The sequence below is a fragment of the Photinus pyralis genome, unplaced genomic scaffold, assembly GCF_008802855.1.
Source record: "Photinus pyralis isolate 1611_PpyrPB1 unplaced genomic scaffold, Ppyr1.3 Ppyr1.4_LG1, whole genome shotgun sequence".
In the NCBI taxonomy this organism is placed as follows: domain Eukaryota; kingdom Metazoa; phylum Arthropoda; class Insecta; order Coleoptera; family Lampyridae; genus Photinus; species Photinus pyralis.
Genome location: NW_022170249.1, coordinates 54,984,971 through 55,001,706, shown reverse-complemented (window position 1 = coordinate 55,001,706; position 16,736 = coordinate 54,984,971). Strand labels below are relative to the sequence as shown.

At 38.2% G+C, this 16,736-nt stretch overlaps 1 protein-coding gene across 1 annotated transcript; it reads right to left on the bottom strand.

Moving 5' to 3' along the window:
• Positions 1-9,555: 9,555 nt before the first annotated feature.
• LOC116158712 (elongation of very long chain fatty acids protein 1-like) lies at positions 9,556-10,741 on the bottom strand. The gene is made up of 4 exons (XM_031471541.1): positions 10,593-10,741; positions 10,356-10,546; positions 9,926-10,312; positions 9,556-9,879 (listed from the first exon to the last, which is right to left on the bottom strand). Exons 1-4 carry the CDS (start codon positions 10,639-10,641, stop codon positions 9,727-9,729), a joined length of 780 nt encoding a protein of 259 aa, XP_031327401.1. The 5' UTR covers positions 10,642-10,741; the 3' UTR covers positions 9,556-9,726.
• Between the last annotated feature and the right edge of the window lie 5,995 nt (positions 10,742-16,736).

The window sequence follows — 16,736 nt, the reverse complement described above, 5'->3', positions numbered from 1 at the left end:
TATTAAAAAACCTCACTTTTTTAAATGGAACACCCTGTATATTTTTCTGTCATCATTTAGCTCCTCCAAAAACCTTCAGTTTCAGATGCTCACAGATTCTCGTCCAAAGTTCATTTTAATTGTTGATCAAAATTTAGTTAAGGTTAGCTTGGAAATTGAGGATTTTGAATTTGCCCACTGTATGCTGGGAGTGAAGAAAATAATTGAGGTCAGAATTGAATCATCCATCTGTACCGGAGCGAGGATTTGTGCCGGGAAAAGTAAAATGACAGAACTAGCTAGGTTGTATGGTCCTTCTTGACCTGGGATCAATGCACACAGCAATATCGTTGAAGTTGTTTTACAAGTCATAAGAAACTTTAGTTTATATTGTTTGAAAATCATGCAACATGAATATTGCACACGAGACGATGATGGCATTATGGCGCCATATAATAGAGTAGTATAATAGTGTTTTTTTTTTTAGATGAGGGTTCAGCAGCTAAGCCCATATCCCCTTTTAATTCACATCTATGTAATCACACATCTAAATTTCCCCATACACTTCAATACTTTTAAAAAAATTCAATAAATTTCTAGCTTTATTCCAGGTGGTCAAATTCTGATTATAATTTGGCATAATATTATGTGTTACACGCTCATTAAAGAATACTGGACAGTCCGTTATTATATGGGCCACTGTGAGGGCCATCCTACATCGATTGCACTGTCGGGGATTAGTACGATTCAGTAGATGTTCGTGGGTTATTTTAATAGAGTTAAATTATTCAACGTCCTACCTCATATCAAAAAACTTGAACCTAGAGAATTACAGATAACTCTCAAAAAGTTCTTAATACAAAAGTAATTCTACCACACCAATGAATTTTTAAATTATACATTTTATCATAACAAGGACTTCTCCTAATCCTTTTATACTTACCTAGACCTATCAGTTCTGATTTATATTTTGACCCGTGTAAAACTGTATTGCATAGCACTAATTCCACTAATAAATTATTATTATTATTCTAAGCAATTTTGCTTAGTGGATAATAATCCGTTGATGGTCTCATTCCTTCAATGTATTTTATCTCAATTTCTGTATATACACTGCGTCCAAGATAATAAGAATGTCTATCCTGGGGATCTCCGAAACCACAGGAGATACGACGATGGTCAAATTAGGGAAAAGTGATTATCATGCTGTAAAGAAAACCACAAATTCCCGATTACTTCCCAAGATATGCCAGAAAAACCAAAATTTGCCGATTTGGTTTTTTCTGATGTTATTTGAAGAGATACAATAAAATAGATAACACTTTCCCATTTCCACTTTTGAGCTCTACCAGACACCGTTGAGAGATTTTAAATACGTTTCGTTTCGGAGAAATCATCATTGCTATTTTTTTATATGGCGAATAAAAAAGTACATACTCTATTGAGTAGCATTTTATATTACGAATCCAACGATATGTCAGACATAAAAAAAGTTGGAAACTGTTGGTTTCAACAGAATGGCGCACCCACGCACAGCGTTCTAATCGTGCCAGAATACCTATCGGAGAACCTTTTCATTTTCCAGGATATTTGCCATATATAGAGTTGTGCGCGGGTGCACCATCCTGCTGAAACCAACAGTTTCCAACTTTTATTTTGTGCATGTGTGACGTATATCGTTGGATTCGTAATAAAAAATGCAACTCAATAGAGTATGCACTTTTTTACGGGCCATATCAAAAAATAAAGTTGATGATTTCTCCGAAACTAAACATTGTATTGCAAATCTCATTTTATCTGTTCAAATAACATCAGAAAAAAAATCAAATCGGCAAATTTCGGTTTTTCTGGCATATCGGAATTTTGTGGTTTTCTTTAAAACATGATAATCACTGTTTAATAGCGTAACGTTTACCTAATTTGACCATCGTCGTATCTTCTACGGTTTCGGACAGAGAAGTAGGCAGACCTGTTGCTCCCCAAACATCAAAAACGCCAAAAGCCTATGGTTTCTTAGACAGTGGAGGGCTAACTCTAACCTACACGCAGCCGGCAAGTTAAAAGCAACAAAAACATCTCGTTTAAGTTCTTTGACTTGAAGAATTTCGGATGATTTGCTACATCAAGAAGCCCCTTGTCGAAGCATAACATGAGCATGACCTTGTCTATGTTTCGGAGTAAGTACTGACCCATTTTATAGTAGCCTACCAGTTGTACGTCTCCAACGAGCTCTAACAGGTTCTGCTAGAGCTAGGAGGAAACAAAAAAGTAGCAGATAATCTACAAGTCTAAAGTAAACGAAGTTACGCTTCGCGCTGCAAAGGGCCAGTTTTTCTTTATCGTATCTGTGTATTTAAAATTCATTTTGCCTTTGTACGGAATTTTGTCTCATTAAGATAGTAGTTTGTTATTTAAATTTTTAACGTATGCTTGTCAAGAACAGAGTAGCAAAATTAGAATTTATTGCGTACCAACTTTTTACGGTTTGTTCTCAAGAGACCAATAGACTACGTAATTATTTTCCAGCAGCTATTTTCTTACTAATTACACAGAGCGCGTTAGTACTAGATCGAATAGAGACGCACATTACCCTGTTGCGCAATGGGTTCTTGACCCGATTTTAAGTGAATTAATGACTATTCTCTTAAGATATAGTGATTTAATTAGCAAGGGCATTTTAAAATACAATACTAATGGATAACATAAATGAATAGGCTCTACTTTTTTTTCCTATCATTATATAAGGCATTCGGTGGTGCGCAAAACCACTTCTTAGAAATTTTTGTAATTGTTCTGAGAATCTTTACAAAGCGCGACGATCTTAATTCACTTGTTTCACACAACCCGATTGAATTGGTAGAGATAGTTATTGTACGAGAAAAGCCCGAGATAATTATATTTCTTCAAATAATAGCGTATTGTAGATTTAAACTTTTTTGGTGAACACCATTAAAAGGGGAATAATTTTCTCATTAACGCAAGAATTATAAATGAATTGGTAATTAAGTAACTTTTTGTTCCGATTTATGACGAACAATGAATATACAATTTCCGTTACATACACATATCTTCTTTTATGTTAATATTTGAGGAAAATGGTAGACATTTTTGTCTATGAGAACGTTATGTATGCGCTTCAGTAAACATATTTTAATATTTCGGTCTTTTGTGTAAATTCGTGCCTGTATTTTCCAGGTAAATATTTCCAGAGTTACTTATTAAAAACTCACAAACCTGAGGGATTTTATTATGAAAATTGTTTGATCATAAGGAATTTTATCGATGCGATAGTATCCATATTTAAAATTCTTTGCCTTGTTCAATTTGCTCTTGTAATAAATTTGGCGCTATTTCTTGCACCGCAGGAATGTCTTTAGTTTTCTGTTGTTATAAGTTTTATTATCCTTAAACGGAAAACTATAGCAGCAGAGTAAATGTAGACAACTTAATTCCCAACTTAACATGGAACAAGTTGTTAACGAGTTTGAGAATCGTAAACTTTGTAATCGCGCCACAATACTTTGTACTACCGACTTCCATAATTTACTTCTCTGCAATTCGAGGATAATTTCACTACTTCGCGGTCGTATTAACAATCAATATGTGGGGAATTTAGTATGCTTAGCAGGGGTTGTTTGGCAACTGAAATAATAACAAAAAATTTAATTTGTAGGTATAGTCAAACTTCTCTCAAATTATTATTTACTAAGGTAAAATACTAATAAAGTACCAGTCCGAGAGCTAGCTGCAAAAAAGACTATGAGAAGATACCGACGATTTGACAAGTACAAAATGGACATTAAAACCACTCGTCTGTCGACTGAAACCTGGCCTTAACCAAATTTTACATTTTTTTTTGTACTACGACGAACGACCGTATTCCAAGTACCAAATTTGAAAATTAGTTTCACATTTTGCACGTAGCCATAAAAAGTAATGAAAAATCAGGAAGACGGCAGCGTTTCGAAGGCAGACGCGCGAGAAACAATCAAAAGTAGGCCTACGTCGAACGGCCGATTTTCAAAATGAAACTTGTATCAGAGTAGGATTCCTTAATTAGCTTTGAATTTAATCATGCCAAAAAACGCCGGAAGACGGCAGCGTTTACCTTACAGGCGCGCATATTCACCGTCGGCGCACTCACTTTTGCGCACAGCAACCTATGCCAACCTAAGAAAGAAGGAGTTACCAGTAAATTCTAATAAAAGAAATTTAGTGGTCTTTATTTGTTTCACAATTCAACAAAACTTTAAATTATGGCAATAGAAAATGAAAACTAAATAAAGATTGATAAATCTTGTACGGTTTATTATTACTATTTTTTTATAGATAGGGAATGTCCTCTCGCACACCACCGCCCTTATATCTATCGGCGGAGGTACTGTGAGGCTCTCACTCACTAAACCCTTTCTCTCTGATTACATTTTCAAATGTCCGCCTCTGAGCATCGCTGTGCATTCTTCCAGAGGTGACATTTTCCTTCTCGGTTCTTTAAATATCTTCTGCCACCCCCGTTCTCCCTCGCTACTCTCTTCTCTGGTTGCTACTATTTTCTCAATAAACTTGCTCGTCTTCTCCCACATCTCCGGGCTTCCCAACATCATTGCAACCAAGTTATCGGGATCTAGAACCTCTCCTACTGCCATCACTAGCCTCCAGCGAGCCGCTTCCCACCTTAGACACTGGAATACCGCGTGCCCTTCCGTGTCCCTCTGTCCACAGTCCTTACAGTTCTCTGTTTCCCATTTTTAATCCTGCAGAGGTGTACGAGTAATTTGAGGATTACACACATTCGTCATACATAGAGAAATAGAGTGCACGTCCAGGAGGAGCGGGTTTCCCACTCCCCCTGCCATATATTCATTGTTTCTACTCTACTCCTCTCCCTAGCTCTTTCCTCCACCAATAGCCTTAGCGGTGGAGTGCTCGCCACTACGAACAAATCCTTCGTGGGAGCCGTGCGGTAAGCGGCCGCGATCCCTAATGCCCTTTGTGTTGTAAACTGTCTAATTTTTCTCGCTCCTTACGTGTTTTTAACGCCCTTGCCCCCCCACACTTCACTCCCGAATAAAACCACGTTGTTTACTGCCGCCGCAAGTACTCTCCTTCTACTTTCCCGGGAGCCACTATTCCAGAACAGTCTCCGTAGTTGTGTGGCCGTCCGGTTGGCTTTCTCGATAACGCTTTCCGCGTGCGTGATATAGTTCAGGCTCCTGTCCAGCCTCACCCCGAGGATATCCATCTGGCGCGCGAGAGGAACATCCGTCCCCTCTACCTAAATCCTGGTGGAGGGGAGTCTTCCTCTCCCGGCCAGAAGGGCCGCATGTGTTTTGGCCCCCACCAACTGAAGGCCGTGGTCCTCTATCCACGTCTGTACGTTCCTTACCATTCGGCTCGTCGCTTCCGCCGTCGCCTCGAAGCACCTATTCGTAACCACCACCGTTAGATCGTCGGCATAAGCCACCAGGTCCACCCCTCTGGGAACCTGCAGCTCCAACACCGCATTCCACAGAAGGGGCCCCAACACCGAGCCCTGTGGCACCCCTTCCTTGATCTCAAAGGTGTACGCCGCCCCCGACGGTAGTCTCGCCTCTGCCGTTCTTTCCGTAAGATAGCTATGCGCCAGCCTTCTGAAATTTCTCGACACTCCTTTTCGTTCTAGAGCCTCCATAATAACATAGACGGAAACCGTGTTAAAAGCGTTGCGGACGTCAAGGGAGGTCACCACAACCACCTCCCTGGCTCTCCACGTTCCTCTCAACGCCTGTTCCGCTCTGGCGTGGATTGCCTCCAGCACATCATTAGTTCCTCTGCCTTTCCGGAAACCGAATTGTTTAGCCGACAGCGCCAGCTTCTCCTGCAGCCTCCTAACCAAGACCCTCTCGAATAACTTGCCTAAGTGGCTCATGAGAGCTATCGGCCTAACCGCTCCCGGGTCCTTTTTCGATAGAACCACCGACGCCTTTTTCCACTCCGCCGGGTAGATCCCCGTGGCCAGCGCCGAATTGAAGGTCGGTATCATCACCCCCGGGACCTCTCCCGCGAACGAACTCCAGCAGAAAGCCGTCCATTCCCGGTGCCTTCTTTTTTGGCATTTTCTTGGCGGCGTCTATCACCTATTTGGTACCTACTCATCTTCATCGTCACTCGCCATCAGTTTCTTCTTCGCCGACAACAACGTCTTCAGTTACAAGAATCAATTCAATTATTTGAGGGTACTATGGACCGGAAAACCATTTTATAAAACATAATTGTTTTTATAAAGATCTAATTCCTAGCTTTGTTAACATCGGAATGCTTCGGTTTCCCGTAGACTTCAAATGTTTATTTATTTAACGAGAAGGTTTAGTTAATGAATCCAAAGCCTAACATGAACACATTTTATAATAAACCAACTCTTGAATTTGAAATGCGCAAAACGCAGCATGGCAATCACTTGCGGGGTGGGGGGGCGACCTTCTAACTATACCTTAATTCCTAAAATCAACACCAGGGGGTAGCCTTGAGGTTCACCTCCACCTGATCCCATAAGAGAAGATGGCCACCAGGGGGAGATGGTGACCTTTGGAGTTTCCCCTTCACCTACTTTTCATGATCACGGCCAGATGGCGAACGACCCTCAATTGGCCCAGGTTTTCGGCCTTACCACACTACTGGAATCTCACGTATGTCGTACATTTCCTCTTAAATTTCATGTATGTAAACGTTTAACGATTCCATAACTTAACACTACATTATATCGTATGCCTTTTCAAAATCACACATAAGGATACCAGGTAGCGCTTTCCCCAAACCACAGATATACACAAGCAACAGATTGCTAACCTTATGCATCTTATGGGTAACACATTTATACGTATAAAGTCACTAAATATAGAAAGTACCGCAATCCATTGGGCTCGTGTGTTAGAGAGAGAACGCAGGAATTTTGCCCAAAAATGGCGGAAGTTACCAGATTAAATTACAGCTATTCAAATTTTATTTGTCAATTTTTTTAAGTTGGCAGCAAATTTGCCCAAAAATGGCGGATGATTGCGGTACTTTCTATATCTAGTGACTTTAGTATACGTATACTTAAAAGCGCCCTCTATTGAGCAGCAGATAATGCACGATCAATCAAGTGACAGACGGAAAACGCCAAACGTCAAGTAGCGTAAAACCCGTTTTTAGTTTGAAGACATTATTTTTGCACAATCGCTCGGCGCGGCGGAAAATAGATTTGGATAGCACCTGAGCATTAAGTCGCATGCACTGCAGTTAAGTAAATATGCCATTACACACGATGCAGTTCTCTTGGATCAATGAGAATGACTAGGTGACCTTATTGCATGCAAGCAAAAATGTTACTATAGGTACTTACCTATCTCAAAGATTATTATAACGGGCGATCAAAAATGAGTTGCTGTCGAGTTACCTGTGGAAGTTCAAGTTAAGTACGATTTTCCATGGAAACAAAAATTCCAAAGGTGACTCGACAGCAACTCATTTTTGATCGCATAGTAGTAGATAAGTAAGATACAAAAATCGTCAATATAGTAGATACTTCACAAGAAACTTAAAAAAAAGTCCGAAACATATCCCAACATAAATTCACTGTTAATGAAGGAATTACTACCGATTACAAATAGCAAATGCCAAAAATAACGAATAAGGACTTCGAATAGTGCAAACTTTGCACTTTAAATTTTTTGCAGCGACATCTAATGCGTAAATCCACAAGCGTCATATTACAGTTGTAAACGGTACACGTTTATACATCAAATCTTAGAGTGCAACAAGTAAATAACCGCAGAAGTTACTATCGAGAAAACAATGGTTGCGCCGAATTAGTTTAGATAGTGTAGATTTAGGAATGCCGTTATCCAAGAGCCGGTTTTACAAGTTACCGTTAACTTATATCACAGTGGAAACAAAGGCTATCTGTCAGGTATCGTCTACTGACACATAAAGAACCGGCTTTTCAATTGAACACTACCATTCATGTCTGTCTAATGACAATAATTTTTTTTTTCTTTTTTTGTTTTGTAGTTTTTGTCGTATAGACAGATTTTTCTTCTTTTTCTCATGTTACAATTTTGACATTTCATTTATAAATATATCGGCATAATGACGGCATTCGTTACGGAATTGGAATTTTTTCGAGTGCCTAATATATTTCAATTCAATTGCTTCTTTGAAAACCCGAATTATCTATTAATACTAATAAAAATGCATGAAACAATTTTTTCGCCCTTCCCGATATATTATTCATGTAGCCTTGAATGCTTAATCTTTCTTGAGCAGTTTAAATGTTTTCTAATTTATTTTCCATACACCAACTTGAAATTTCGTTTTATTTTCACAAAGATACAGCAAGTTAAACAAGATACTGTAACGAATATTCTAGACATCACGATAGACATCGAAATGCCATGGAAGATAGATAGATTGTTTCCGGACGTTTTGATATCATTCGGAAGCGTTCGGTAGCACTAAGAACATTCTAGAACGATTGTTGTTTGCTATATATAAGCTAATCGGATTGTGTTGGTTATTGACAGTTATTTCACCTAATCTCAAAAATTTCTACTGATAGCCCACAAGACAACGTCCTTGCTGATACAAAATTATGTTTAAAACTTGGTATCTGTGGGATAGGCAACTAAATTGGCATGAGATATTTGCAAATTGTATGTTAGAAGGTATGGCCTTCTGAGAAGTACCAATCGATGCAAGGAAAATGCGCTAACGTTACCCGTTTTACTCGTAGGATGAAAACCTTTGTACTCGCTTTTTAGCGCATTTTTTTTAATTTAAAAAAAAACCTGCGACAAACAAATGATCTCAGAATTTGCATACGCATGCCTTTAGTGGTGCCAAGTATAATTTTTGAAAAAGGGGGAGAACACGTTCTACCGTTCATGGTATTCTAATGAAAGGTCTCGCCGAAATTAAAGTTAAGAACAAATGCAATAGGCAATGAATTAAAAAAAAGTCCATGGATTAACAAGCGACTATAATATGGAATCCAACGGATAAATAAATAAAAGTTGTATATCGTATTTGATTTTGTACAACAGCTCGTGTCAACTGAGGATAACACATTTTTGTGGGTTTTTGTTTGAAGCGTTATGCCACGGATGTTGCACTGGTGNGGAATCGAAGACTTTTTTCTACGATTTCGCCCACTTCAACCTTTTTATAGTGACTTCTTGAATGAAACAAATAAAAATCACTTTTCTATTTTTCTAAAATAACACAGGACATTGATCGTCGAAACAAAAACGATTGAAGCAATCATTTTTTTTACCCAAAATCGTCCGGTAACCTTCATTTTCATGCCTACTTTCTGTCAGGAAATTATAGTTTCCATTACAGAGGCAGAGCAGACTACGTTTCCTGCCGCTTGTCACTTTACTGACCGCACTGTCACTTTACCGGCCGCACCGTCACTTTACCGGCCGCATTATTTGAGACATTGCTAACTGTCTATAATGACTCATGTCATCACTGACAGATTGACATTAATCAAAAGTTCTATATGTCAGTAAAATGTCAGTATATTTCTATATGTCAGTAAAATGACATTACCTGATTCGGAAATTAAAGTACTCGGCCCCAAAGGGGCCTCGCACTTCAATATTTCCTCGCCAGTAATGTATCATTTTATGATTCTGTTCTGTGAATAATTCATAATTCGATTTCAAAATCGGAAAAAAATAATTGCATACTTTCAAATCGAAAACTACAAAATTAAATCTGTACAAACTATTTTTTGTTGTAACTTCTTGCGTAAAATCTTAAAAACAGTATTAGATTTATTATAAAGTCTGGTACGCATAGATAAATTAGGAGATCTGGTACAGCGCAGCGTGGTGAGAATGCCTGAGGCGCTAGCACCAATAATATCAGCAATTGTATCTAAAAATGTACTGCAGTTTTGGAAATAGTAAGTGTATCTACTCACGATCTGAATCCGAGTTACAATCGGTTTAATCGGCTGCAACCACTTTCTTTGCACTCCTGGTCCCAGTGATGATAGGAAATAGTAGCTGTACATTACGATATGCACAATTGAGTTTAGAATAATGGGAATTGAAGACATTCCTCCCGGGTAAAACTTGACCCCAACCCAAGCGCAGAAAACGGTGGAAGCGTGGTGAAAAACGTGTAGAGGCGAAACTTGCTTATACTTCTTCCTCAAAATAAATACGAACGTTTCCGTAAGTTCGACAACCTTGAGCGCGAAGTAGAACCATACGCATTGAGCCGTGCGAATTGCGTTTGGATTATTGGAGAGATCTATCACTTGACAGTCCACGAGGTGGTGAATTCTCCATCCCGACGCAGTAAGCTAGTTCAGTATTAATATTCTGAAATCCAGTTTTTGAACTTACTCCATAAATAATTACGAAACACGAAACTACTTGAGCCAAATTGTAAACCCAAAGATAACCTTTGAGACGGTAAGGCCTTCTCCCGGTCATATATTTTGGTAAGAAATGATACACAGCGAAAAGGTACCCGCAGATAAGAGCGAGAGGTAGCAGCGGTGAACTCATCAGTGGCCAAGTAGTTGTCCTCTTATCTTATAAAAAATAAATTTATTCTGTATCTATGCTTTTTTTACTAACCTGCTTGTGTAACAAACATGAAGTTATAATATTCAGTAGCAGTCTCCATTTTTCGAACTCGTTTCGATCTGCGTGCGGTTGGAATGAGGTGTATGAGCGTATTGTCAAGTGCGAAGGTAATCCACAAAGGATAGACTAGGGAAATGTCGCATTGTCATCATAAATATGCTAATCTATGTAGTAACACTAAACAAAAGTATAATACAAGTAAACCTTTTGACCGTGACTATTGCTCCTGCGTTCTTTCGAAAAAAAATTTAAAATTTGACAATATAACTAGGTGAACAACTGTTGTTACAGGTTATGTTCCTTGCCTGCAAAAGTTTCAAGGAACATCAAAACAGGACAATGAACGCCAATAGCGATTAGGTTGAACTTTGTAAAGAGATTCGATTCAGTGAGCATAAAATCACAAAACGATAATTAAACTATACAAATTATGGAAATACACGAATATTATAAACTTTTCGATTAAATTGGCGGCGCATTTACATACAAAGATGCGGAAAGGCCTGCTCGTTTTGTAAAAAAAATCAACTCGTCATGTTCATATTTCAAAAGAAAACTTGAATATAATCGTATTTATGTCAAAAGGGAGTCCGGAGAATCACTATTGGGTAAATTACATTTTAAATCAGAAATTCATAAATCCACAGAACATGCATGTTAATAAGTGACTCACAAAGTGCGGTTACCGCAAACAAAGCGCATAAGGCGTAAATGGCTAATCGAGATACAGAAAAATCTTGCAAACCTGTTCATGGCAGGACTTACATTGTCCCTGCTTTGGGAAGGTAAAGAATTAGCGTCCCCAGGTAGTAAACTGCCGGATGCGGCGTTGTGATCGAGAATTGAACGTAAAACTGGCACGCTATTGCGATCGAAGTTAAGCTTGATCTCCCCCACAACCGCTCTTGGACGATCGTAGAAATTGAACGGAGAATTCGCACGCTATTGTGATCAAAGTTAACGGGAACTCCACTCTTTTTTGCTCGTCGCCAGTATACACGTAAGCGTGGCTTACATGGCTGGCGGAACCAACGAAATGGCCTCCGTTCAGTGTTCCTTCTAAGCCAATCGAAATGCTCCATTTTCGTTATCTCTGCTGCTCTACACTCTTTGTTATGAAGATTTTCAAAACAATCTTTTGCTGGGAAAATCTATTGTTATAACCTGTTTGGGATAAAGCGACATGTCATTAAATATTATAAAAAGGTATAATACTAAAAATGGCTATTAATATCAATTGTATTAAGTCCACATTTCGGCTTTTGATTAGCTTCATTAGAGCTTAATAAACAATATTCTGGCAATAACGTTGCTACCATAGCAATATTTACGTAGGTTGTGACACAAATATGTACAATTCGCATTCCTTTCGGGCACGAAAAACAAAAAGAATATAAGAAAAATATTGTTTCCAGCTGAATGGGTATTTTCCTCGAACGAAGCAAAAGATTATTTCAGCAAATTAAGAACCCGCGAAGAGGGTAAATATGTGATTCAGTAATACACGAGGTTGCCATACGATAAGAATACATATTTCAAAGGGAAAACAAACGTAAAAAACAATTACTACTTTTGATGAAAAAGGAGATCAGATTTTTCTTTAATGTCAAGTTGATACGACGACTGACGACTTTTTACACGCACACATAGCGCCACTTTCTTCTTGTTATTGACATTGTGAATTTGTTTTATCCACGAGAGGACGTATGCCCTCTGGTTATTAAAATCAGTCGCCAACACGTTTCTCCTGTCAACCTTATTGGTATGAGTTTTAGACGATGTTATGGCCACACACAACGCCTGTATAAGTTCGAACGATTTCAATTTGTCGGAGTATTTCTTACTCCAAAATGTTATACATAAACATTATTCCAAAGAATCCGGTACATACGTACCAGCTAAACAGGACAATGAAATTAAGCAGCTTCATTTTCGTACGTAATAATTACAGCTAAGCAAAATGCTGTTGCTCAAATTTTCACGCCACAAATCCCTAAGGATGAAACAGTTATAATCCAAGCCACAACTTATACAAAAATGCTACATAAAGGCATTCTCGTTGACATTACAGGAAAATGTTCGTCAAACCTAAAAATACAACGAATACTATACTACACTGATATATCATTTAGCACAAAATTTGTCCTCAAAAGGGTTATATCATACCATCAACAACCGTTAAATTTCCTGACTTAGTTAAAACCTGACACGTGGCGGTAACATCATTAACGATTCTCGAGATCGTTTATAATTTTGTATTACTTTCTGTCCGTCTGTCCTTGTGCACTTTGTGTAGAAACGTCCGATTGCTTTGAAAATTGATACACATGTTCTTTAGTATATAAGCTATTGTTTTTCGGCTACGTAGACCAACGGGCTAAAAACTTACAGCCCAAAAACTGCCCAAACCTTGAAAAAGGGGCTTCTAGAATAATCCTTATCACAAAGAACATATGAAGGTCCGGTTCTATGTGTTAGTAAATATTCTTAGACAACTATGCAGATGAATAAAAAAAAATTGCGCATGCGCAACCCAACTTTTATATTTGCGCAATCCCAATTTTTTTATAATAAAAATTTTGTATGTAGGCACCTCGAATAAAAAATTTATTATGCGCAATATCAAATTTTTCATTTGTTAAGATATTGAGAGTAAAAGTAAAACTAATGATTCAAAAAATGTTTTACAAGCTATGCTGATCTGGTGGGACAGAATCAACCCCTTAAGGTGTGTTGTAAAAATGATGTTTGTGTGAAGATCTCGAGGATCGTTCCATATTCAGTAATCAGTTGTATCGGATATTTATTTACGGTTTTCCTATATAGCTATTTTATCTAGACACGTTTTTAGAGGTATTCGCACGAGCAAAAATAAAGCGTCGCTTCGTTGATTACACGTGAAAATGGTTACAATTAACATCAAATTTTCTCTTTTCGTGACGTGATTTCATTTTTACGATCCGTTATCTTTTTTAGCGCATGTCCACAAAAATTAAAAAAAATTCACTATGGTGGCCACTTTGTCCGTCCGTCTGCCCGTCCGTCTCTTCATGCGTCTGTCCGCCCGTCCGTCTGGACGCTACTAGTTCTTTATCTTAAGAGCTATTGTTCTACTTTTTTCGCTATTTGGTTCGTTATGGTGTCGAGGCTTACACCAAGGAGTGAATGAAGGAATTTTGTCTGCGTTTATTGCTAAAAAAGTTATTGTAAAAAAACCAAAATACCATTGTGCGAAGTAAATCGTGAGTTCGTATTCGTATTAGTGCCAGATAAGCGTGTTGTGAATTGCATCATCTTTGCATTCAATACAAGTGTGAAAAGTTCCGAAAGAAGCGAGATCGGAGTGACGCACACCATTTGAAATTTCACTTACGAAGATTTCGTTCGGTTCAGAAAATTAACACTTGAGGATCTGTTTCTCAATCATCCGAAATATTGTTGAAGTAATAAACTTAACCTAGGAAAGGGGGAGGTGGGTACACAGATTATCTTTACGTCCCAATGTTTGGTTAATCCGGCTCTAATTCTACTATTTTTATGGTGGAAAGGATTATTGATGTGTTACCTGTTACGTTCCTTTTTCTCTTTCAGTTTTTATTTAGTTTTGTCGCCTTCGAAAGTTTTATTTTGGTTTTAATTTCGGTTAGGGTTCATATTTAATTTTAGAATTAGGGATTTTCTTTTGGGTTTTGTTGGTGGTTGTATACCAGTGGCGTACCATTCTCTAGTATTCCTTTTATTTCTTTTGCGATTATAAATTACGTTTGAAATTCGCCGTATTTTTCCTTATATCTATGATGCCGTTTTTACCCTCTTTGGTTCTTTAATCTTTTCCCTATGATTTTATGCTCATTTATCTTTCACCCTGCTTTCTACTATCTGTGTCGCTTCTTTTCTTTGGTTTTCTCTGTAGCGTCCTCTATCGTTTGTTTGTTGTATTAATTTTTCCCGCCTTACGTTTATTTTCCCGCCTTTTTGTTATTTCCGTTTAGTTACCGTTATTTTTTGATTTTTCCCCAAATTTCGTCCTTGATTGCGTGATTGTCTTCCTTTTTATTATTTCCGGGGGGTTCTGTTGTGCGTGCATGAGGTGCAGAAAAGTTTTATAATTTTTGATCCAAGCCTAATTGGGATTCAGCCTCTTTTTTTGAGATCGCCAGAAGCTCCAAGAAGTTTTATTATTGTGATCCGCCCATATTTTGGGGATTTAACGATTTCTCAAATCACGCAGTTTAATTGTTCCACGATTGTTTTTACAATCCTTCGGTGTGCGCTTCCGTTTCATCGTCTGTAAGTAAACCCCTTGTGATTATTTTTTGTACATCCTGTATATTTTTTTGTAGAATTGTCATTAAATCCCTGTAGTTCGTCGCACACCGGATGACTCTTCTTTAAGGCCTCCAACACCTTGTAAGAATTGTTTTGGTTTGTTTGTCGTTTTGCGTGTTGATATTTTTCGTTCCCCTTTTAGGGCCTTCTTTTTTATTTACTGTACTGGTGTCTACCTACAATCTTCAACGTAAGCAGTCCCTGGACGACCACCGTCAGCCGGCTCCGAAGATAAGAAGACGTTTACCACTTGTTTCAGTTTCCCTATTTAATTGTTCCTTTTTCTATTCAGTACTTCCCCTACCGCTTAAGTTTCGTTCCTCTATTCTTCACCCTATTTTCCCGTTTCCGGCGTTTTGCTCGTGAACCGCAACTTCTTACGAAATAATGTTGTAGGATTTTTATATTCTCCATGGAATTCTCTATAAATATGTATCTTACGTTTTTTTCTCACCCAACGCTCGTAAATGACCTTGGAAAATAAGCCATAGCTCTCAGCGCGAAGAGAAAAATTGCGCCAGCGACGTTTCTCACGGCGATAATCTCGAAAAGTGCTAGTATTATGAGCAAAAATATATAGAATCGACATTAAAGAGCAGTTTTTTCTCTACAATATGCACATATTTTATTTGCCCATGCGTTTAGTGGCTGCGACACCACTTCTGCCTTTTTTGGGAAGGGAAAATCTCAGACTATCAACTTAATAAATTCAAGAAAGGACTTACAAGAAGTGATTAAAATATTCAATAATCCTTTATCGGTTAAAGATGACATATCAAGAGCTGGTGAGAAATTTACGCTTGCCCTATACAAAGCACCCCGAAATGAGGTATCTTTAAATCATTACCGGTTCATTACATTCAATAAGTTAGTTGGCCAATCCAGTCACACAATAATTTTGCCCAGACTACCACCTACATCTGCTGCATTAGCACAACATTTATATAGGGTTTTTCATCAAATTCATACGTGGCGAGGAAAAACTTTAACTGCAACTGAATGGGGCTGGAGAAAAAGTAAAAACATTCTAATGCCAGTGGTTATGACTGAAGCGCCAGCTCCAACTTCAATTCTTCAGCTTATATCCTGCGGCTGTAAAAAGAGGTGTGGAAAGCGATGTAGCTGTGTCAAAGTTGGTTTGCGCTGTTCCACAATGTGCTCTAGTTGTCATGGGCAAAGTTGTTTCAATTCGATCGAGGACGTCGACTTTGCAGAGGAAAATTGATGAAAAGACATATTTTATCAGTGGAATAGGCCTATAGGGGAAACCACGTAAAAAAACGCGCCGAGAGCTCTACCTCAAAGGTGGTGTGGAAACGGACTCAAAATACAAATTCACAAATATAAGAAAGTATTCATATGAACACTAACACTTGTTCATAAATAATATATTAGTGTATATGCACTTTGTAGAGAAAAAACTGCTCTTTAATCTCGATTCTTTACATTTTTTTGCTCAGACTAATAGTTTTGGAGAAAATCGACGAAAAAACTGCGCTTGGCTCATTTTTCTCTTCGCGCTGAAAATTATGCCTATTTTCTAAGGTCATTTACGAGCGTTGGGTGGGGGATACGCAAAAAACGGTAGAGTACATTTTTATAGAGAATTTAATGGAGAATATAAAAAGTCTTTCAATATTTTATCGTAGAAGCTGTGGTTTACGAGCAAATCGCCGAAAAAGACCGCGAGGTCACGATTGGGGGTGGTTTTTTGGGCAAAAGGGGATGAAGCTCCCACCGGAGACGTGGGAATTCTTCGGATCTGTATTTAGGTTCCTACTGAGATTTCATAACCAAAATTTCAAA

What these genes read in the sequence shown, in the direction of transcription:
- LOC116158712 (XM_031471541.1), bottom strand. Translation starts at nt 10,641, where the DNA reads ATGGAGACTGCTACTGAATATTATAACTTCATGTTTGTTACACAAGCA. An exon ending in CATGTTTGTTACACAAGCAG is followed by an intron (nt 10,547 to 10,592) that starts GTTAGTAAAAAA and finishes ATTTTTTATAAG; the next exon opens with ATAAGAGGACAACTACTTGG. An exon ending in GTTTCGTAATTATTTATGGA is followed by an intron (nt 10,313 to 10,355) that starts GTAAGTTCAAAA and finishes ATACTGAACTAG; the next exon opens with CTTACTGCGTCGGGATGGAG.